At 47.3% G+C, this 7,599-nt stretch overlaps 1 protein-coding gene across 1 annotated transcript in view; it reads right to left on the bottom strand.

Moving 5' to 3' along the window:
- Positions 1 to 1,318: 1,318 nt before the first annotated feature.
- Positions 1,319 to 7,599, bottom strand: part of KCNJ3 (potassium voltage-gated channel subfamily J member 3) — a 55,317-nt gene continuing 49,036 nt past the window's right edge. Inside the window, 1 exon segment of the mRNA XM_009273150.2 lies at positions 1,319 to 1,902. Within this exon segment, the coding sequence (XP_009271425.2) occupies positions 1,319 to 1,902 (584 nt within the window).

Below are 7,599 nucleotides of genomic sequence, written 5' to 3'. Positions count from 1 at the left end.
GCTCCAGCACCGCAAGCCACGACGACGGGGGCACCCGCACAACACCCAACCCTCCTGGCTCAACCCCGCCGGAGCAAAACAAGATGGAAAAGGAAACCCAAACACAAGCACAGAAGGATATCAAACCAAACATTTATACAAAGTATTACTCATTTTGAAACCCACAGGGTCAACTTCAGTTAAGAACATGTTTAAACATTATTTTCACCATAGAGAAAGCAGTAAGGAGCGACGCCACCGGCAGCGCAGCCAGCGGCCGGGGAGCCGTGTGCCTGCCCGGGCTTGGGACTTGCCGTGACTCCGCACAGCTCCGGCTGCGAGACCACAGCTCATGCAACCATCGCCCGCATCGCTGCTGGCCCAGCTGGGCCATCAAAGCAAGAGGGAGTGAAATCCGGGCACCGCGGAATTAGGGGGAATCGTGACTCTGCCTTTGGGGTGCAGTTCGTCCAGAATAAATGCCTGCTTGGCTTCATGGAGACATTCAGCTATTTTCATGTTTAGCTATGCTATCAACATGAGAAATCAAGCACGTCCTGCTTATTTAAAGTGGTTTTCTTGCACATATACTATAAATCACAAAGATTTAAAAAAATTTTTACTAATCGTATCTAAAGTGTGAATTTTATTAATTTATTTATTGTTTTGCCTAGGCTTCTTAATACAAGTTTCTTCTCTAAACAATTGCTTATGAAATACATTTTAATTTTTTTTCCGGTAGCCTAGACCCAAGAAAAGAAACCCCAAGAAAATGTTAAAGCAAAATAGAAACCAGCAGTTAATTTAAGGCTAGCAGATTTGGTGTTAGGAATTAACTAATACACCTCCTTTTAAGAAAAAAGACATGCACCATAACTACTTTGTTGAACAAAACATCACGATCCACATCAGAAAAAAAACCCCAAAACATTTTCAAATCAAATTATAACTTACCCTGAAAGTTACCCACTCGCATGTTTTACCTACTACTTACTCTTAAGAAATACAGGGGAAAGGAACGCCCCTTTCCATATTTTTCAGAATATACAGTATAAATATAGTAGGAGTCATGCCATAAAACTATATGCAAAAATTGCACACTATTATTGCATGCGTGTTGTGATACTACATGCCAACGAACATCAGCTCGCCGATCGTCCCGTCGTTGTTCGTACTTACAGCGCAGCCACCGCGACCGAGGGGATGCTCCTGCCTCCCGGCGCGCCGGGGACCACAGAGTTCAGCACACATGCGGCTGGCGGAGGGCCTGCTCTCCTGCCCACGCTGCCCTTGCCGGTAGGAGTTCAAGCTCTAAACGACAGCTAGAAGTCCCGTCGGGTTATGTAAACCGATCCGAATTCATTTTTCGCAGTTTGGGTGGAAGGTTCCCTTCCATCCTGCCGCCGCCCGACAGCTTCTGCAGCTTGGGCGGCAGGTCGGCCACCGACTGGCTGATGGGATCCGACATCATCTTTGTGGTTTTCGACACCAGTTTCTCCTCCGAATTCCCGGGGACCGAGCTGATCCGCTGGAGTTTCATGGGTAAATCCCCCATGCTGTAGGCCTTCTCAGAGGTGGTGGAACTCATCCTGAGGAGTTTTTTGGGGAAGTCTTCCCTCCCAGTTATTTTCTGCAGTTTTGAGGGTAGTTTTGTGCCAACTTCGTCGAGACCATCCAGGCACTCCACCGAGTTATTCCTTTCCTTGCTGTTGCTCACAGCGGGCGCTATCAAGGGAGAGGACATGAGCAGCATCTCCTCCTGCTCCTTCACGCTGTACGGTGGGGTGGGGACCTCAAACGTCGCGTGGAACTGGGAGTAATCGACTTTAAAGAACCCCTCTTCCAAGGAGATGACAGGGAAGAAACGATGACCCCAGAGCACCTCGTCCTCGGTATAGGATGTCCTGGCTTGGCACGTCATCCCTGCAACGAGCAAGGGAGAAAAACTTTCACCACTTATGGACAACTGGGGATGCACGCAGATCTTGGGGTTTTTTTGAACATTTCAATGAAACATATTTTATGTTTTTAGATGTATAAAAGAAAAGGCATTGGCATGCCTACCATTTACATACAGTAGCTATTAAATTGTCATCCTCAAGGTGAAAGGAGCCAACAATAGAGGAAGGAGTGTCACTGAATAATTCACATCTACTCTTATGGACACTTCTGAAGGTGCTGCTGACAAAGGGAAATACAGGGCTAACTGATAACCCCGGTATTAAAATAGCAAGAGCTGCTAATTGTAATGTAAAGTTGGACTTGTCAGGATCTTAAAGTATTACTAAGTTAGTCCGTATTTTCATCATATTGACGAATGCATACAAAACCAGACCCTACACTTTATGCATCGTATGTACAAACCAAGCCCGTGTTAGTGCGTTCCAACCCACCAGCGAGCAGTAGGTATGTTCTATGAAATACATTTATTCCTCTTTAAGGGCTTCACCAGCAATCTGCTCACAGATCCATCGCTGCCAGGCTGAGATCCAAGCCTCAAAAAATTAGCAGGGAAGAAGAAATATGACTAAGAGGCACAACACTGCCCTTCCTCTTCCTCCACCACCGCCCACCGTGGAGAAAAGTCCTCCTCCAGAGCACCCAGACTTGGCCATCCCGGTGACCCGTCCGACCTCAGAAATCAGAGGGAAATTATGACCGTGGATCGCTGGAGGCTTCTAGAAGAAATCCTGCTGCTTCTTTTTTATTATTTTTTAAAATGGTATCTGTAGCAATCTGTAAACAGAACTACCCTGCCATTTTATCCTAGTATAGCAAACTGGAAATATGACATTTGGTTTTCAGGAAGCTAAATCTACCTCTGCAAACACATCCTCTGCCTAGCTGGCAAGAATGCCTGTTAAGTCAGGAGAAAATTAGAGGAAACTTTGGAAGGCACAGGAAAAACGATAGCGGGGCTGTAGCGAGGGGGAGTGAGGGATGGATATGTGCCTGGTGACATACAGCCAGAAAAATAAAATTTTATTACACTTTATGTTACTGCTAATGGAATCCAAGTTTTAGTTTTGCATAGCTATTTCTACCGCTAATACGTCTGAGTGTATCACAAGACATAAAACTCAGTTTTCTGTTTTATCTCTTAGGAGAAAAATATGAACCCAGGGGTTTTTTTTGCACTGAACACCGCTCCCACCGCCGGTGAAGGTGCCTCACCTGAGCTCACACACCTGCAGGAGCGTATCCTGAGACCAAACCATCCTACCTCCTTCCCACAGCCACAGATAGGACAGTATTTTATACCTTACGATGCATTTTCACCTGGTCGCCATGTGTTTCAGTTCTGTTTACTAAGTGAAGTGAAAGCAATCACATACCTAATGGGTTTAGAAAAAAACTGCAATTTTTAGAAAAATGGTAATTAGAGTGAGCACTTCTTCCATCTGTGTCCTTTACTCTGCAGCTGTTCATTAGCTGTACCTTCGCCGCGAAAGCCCAGACCTTTCCCCCTCTGCTTCTTCAGACCTGACTTCCGAGGGAGACCTCATTAGCGAACGAACGCAACTAATACTGCATGCAAATGGCGGGAGCCGCACTTGGAACTGGGTCTACGGTGCCTGTGAAGCAGATGGCTGGTTAACTCCAGTGACCTACGCTTTTGATAACAAATTGCTTAAAATGCAAATCTCTCCGTATAGAAAAGTTGATAATTGTCGACTTCGCTGCGCCGCTGGCTTTGCTGAGGGGGTTGGAGCCGCACCTCTGGCGTGATCCCGTGGGAACACCGCCGGGGCGGCCACCCCGGCCACAGCCACGCTGCTCTGCAGAGAGCTGATTGCTGCGGGGAAATGACTTGCACGGCTTTTTCTTTGTGTTGGCAGCACTAAAAGAAAGAATTAAGCTTTATTGTAAAAGGTGTGCTATCAAAATGCCATGGGGGGGTGTAGCAAGGGGCGTGGGGGGAAGGGGCGGGGCTCAGCAACACTGCCAGGGCTCGGGGAAGGGGACCAGCGCACAGGACCAGCCGGCACCTGCATCCGCATCCCCATCCGCATCCGCAAGAGATGCCGTGGCCGATGCTGCACGCATCGGGGCAATGCTGGGGCACGGGACCCGCCGCCTGCCGGGTTAGGCTCTCCCATCCCCGCCAGCCGCCGTGCTATTTCCACCCCCCAGTCCATCATCCTGCCATCTACCAAACCTGCTGCTGCCAGCAGGCTTTCAAAGGAGGAATTTTATACCTGCTTACTATCGAAAAATGTATTAGCTGAATCAGATCAGCTTCACATTTTGTTGCATTGATGTAACCCTTTGTAAGCTCACCTGAGAGACAAACATTTGCAGGTTATGTAATTTTTCATTAAAATCAATTTATCTTATTCACTAACAAACCCGAGGGTGCAAATTACTTAATAGCCTCTCAGGATGAACAGCAGCGACTAATACGCTTGTCATTATAGGGAATACCTGTCACGCTAAGCAGATGATGCTAAGAGCTGCTAACGTGCTCTGATAAGCCCTTGGACAAGAAATCAATTCTCAGGTTGTCTTCCAGCTCCGCTGCGTTTCCCAGCTCTTCCTTCCCTTTCCGTTTTCTCAGCAAAGCCTCAGACTCCCAGCTACGAGCTTTGCAATGCCTTTCTGCTATTACACGCTTCGAGCAGCCAGCTAACAACGGCCCCGGCTGTAACCATCTCCTTTGTATTATTACAGCAGTAACGGAGTCGCAGAAGGCACTTGATGACCAGAGCCATTACCCACGTCCTTGCGCAGAACAAGCAGCAGCTCTTCACAAGTGTCCTAACGCACGGCCCGTGCTCGCTCCTTTGGGAGAATTAAAGCTGGAAACGGCGCTCGGGAGAGGCACGGTCCTCGGGGCTGCCAGCCAGAACAGTAACAGCGTGTACATCCCGCACCGGGAGCACCTCATCTCGCTCAGGGCGTCCAAAAGCCGTTAAGCTGCTTCCCACAGCAAGGGTAAAACTAACCACAGCCGAGGCAGGTTCATCCTTCGCCCACAGCATCAGCGTGGCCGGGGGAACACACGGCCCACAGCTCGGCTCTCCCCTTACTTGCACCACGAGCTGCATCTTGAACAGGCTGCCTGCACAGGAAAGCACCAAACCGAAAATCAGCCGGTATTTCCACGTTTTCCTATAGAAAAAGCAGGACCACCTGGGTGCAACCCGCCGCTGACAGCCCTTCTTGATGACTGCCTCAGGATTATTTTCCATTAATTTACGCTCAGGTAAATATAGGCCTTTTATTTTAATGCAAATGTAGTTTCTTTCTGACCTTTAAAAAGTAAGATGCATAAAGCAGCAGGAGGCCGGCAGCCGCGCTGGGCCATGCCAAGGCGCGGGCAGGCGCAGGGTCGGGCTGCTGACGGACACCTGCCAGGGGACTGCACGCGCGGTGGGCAGGCTCACGCCCAACAGCGTCTAACAGATCAGGCCATTAACGTCAGGCTAGTAAGTTTTCCTCTCCTTCTGTTGGTATGAAAGGCTTTTCGGGTTTTTGTGCCTTTTTTTTTCCCCTAAGAAGTTATTCATCAGCAGGGTACGCAGCCAGCAGATCCTTCGATGCCTTCATCATGTTAATGGGCCTGTTAAAATTTTACCAAGATGTCCATTATTAATATTCATTTGCAGTATAAATTTTAAACTCTCGTTTGGAAGCAAACACGCTGTATGCAGTGCATATAATTAAAAAGCCATCCATTTGTCAAAGTAAAAGGTTTCGATGCATTTTGTTCATCGCTCCTAACACACGCTTCCATCACGAAGCGCTCTCCAGAGCTGTTAACGGCCGGTGATTGCAATGCACATTAGCAAAGCTCTGCCTGCACACAAATCGCAACAACGCACCTGAAAGAGAGGTACACTTACGCATATATTCCAGCGTAAAACCCAAACCAAATGTCCAGTACAAACCTTCTCTATTATTTCAAAAACAGAGGCTGCAAAAACATTGTCCCCTATGTCCAAGGGAAGAGATTTTCACGCATAAGCACTGCTCCTAAGGGGGCAAGCAATGCTATTTTGTCTGAATACCCCGTACTTCCACAAAGCTCACTCCTGTGTATTTGGGACCACCCCTATCCAGATCATCTCTCGCTGTTTCCAGGAATTATATTCCTTCTGCAGAAACCAGGAGCTGACTCTGTTTTCAAATTATTATGAATAATGAGCTTAAAGGAAGGCAAGGGCAAAGTTTTGGGACTCATCTCCTCATGGGCAGAGGCTGAAATGGTGTTAGAGCGAGTTTAGTATTAGGCATCATTAGAAATTTTGCTGCTGATTAAATTCAGTCATTTACACCCACCCACAGTGATCTGGCATCCCTCTGTAGAGTCTGGCACATAATGCCACAGTCCGTAACACAGGAAAATCCCAGCCATGCATACTTAGGAAAATTTTCCATTAACTTCCTTAAATAACGTACAGCAGAGCAGCTCTGGAGGACGAGCACGGGTTAAACCAATGTATTTCTTTCCTCAAGTTTGATATGAAAGTATCTTTTATTTTTTTTAAATAATCATGCCTTCTCCTTTCAGCATTTGCTCTATCTGAAGCAAGTGCTATCACTGGAGAAAAATGCATCTATCTGTCATATCGTAAGTTACTAATTACAAGTTGTTATTTCTAATGAGGTAGAACTCTTGGTTTTAGAGCCCTAGCCGAGCTGAAAAAGTGGATGCAATTATCCTACCCTCAGCCAAGCAGCAGACTATTTAAGCTTTTATTTTTCTCTGTCTCTGTCTCCGGCAGGTTTACACTGAGTATTCCATTTTCAGGAAACACCAGCGAGAAACAGGGTTGTGCAAATGCTTAGACACAGCTGACAGGGACCGGAGCTCCCCAGCACGCTCGCTCAATAAACACGTAATACAGAGGAGGTTTGGTGCCATTGGGATGATGCTGGGGACGGAATTCCCCGGCATCTGAAATCCCAGTAATTCAGTTAATGATCCTGATAGCTTCTAGCTTTGCTACAGGATAAGGCCAGTTCCCCAGGCAGGCGAAGGCATCCCAAAGGACAAAGGTTGTTACCACCAAACCCACCAAAAGTCCAGCATCATCTTGCATCGCCCAAAGTCCTGTCCCGTGTATGTTGGCCGTAATATCCCCATCGCTGCAGGTATCTGACACAGCTGGACGTGGACAACCTGTCCTTTGTCACGAGCACGCTTGCCTGCGGTCCCCACACTGGCTCGGTAAGCCTGAGCTCAGTTACAGTCATGACTGTGGTTAGTGCTGGCTTTAGACAGCTTAGACGCGTCCTGAAGTACCCAGGTACACGGTCCCTCCAGAAGCGGCCGGAGAACGGCAAAAATACAAAGCATCCTACCGCTGTGACTCGCTGCCTCCTCGAATTAATAAGGGGGCAGATGGAGGACAAAAAAATCTGTAAATAAGTGCTTTGACTAATTCTATCCTATAATAACCCTCAAATTATTTCTAAGTTTCTAAAGCACCCAGATGGAGCTGGCTGTATTCAGGCAATTTCTAGAACTCGTAATATACTGCCTTGAAAAAAAATCACAGGCATGCTGTTATTTATATGGCCCTCTTACATTTTATTACAGAAGTTGGCTGATAGTTGGCAAATCATGGATCACTAATAAGCTTTTAACAGCCCCCCCCCCTCCCCGAAAGTCTT

This window comes from Aptenodytes forsteri, unplaced genomic scaffold (assembly GCF_000699145.1).
Source record: "Aptenodytes forsteri isolate BGI_AS27 unplaced genomic scaffold, ASM69914v1 Scaffold174, whole genome shotgun sequence".
Classification (NCBI taxonomy): domain Eukaryota; kingdom Metazoa; phylum Chordata; class Aves; order Sphenisciformes; family Spheniscidae; genus Aptenodytes; species Aptenodytes forsteri.
Note: the sequence above shows the minus strand (reverse complement) of the source record. Positions and strands in the feature narration are given on the sequence as shown.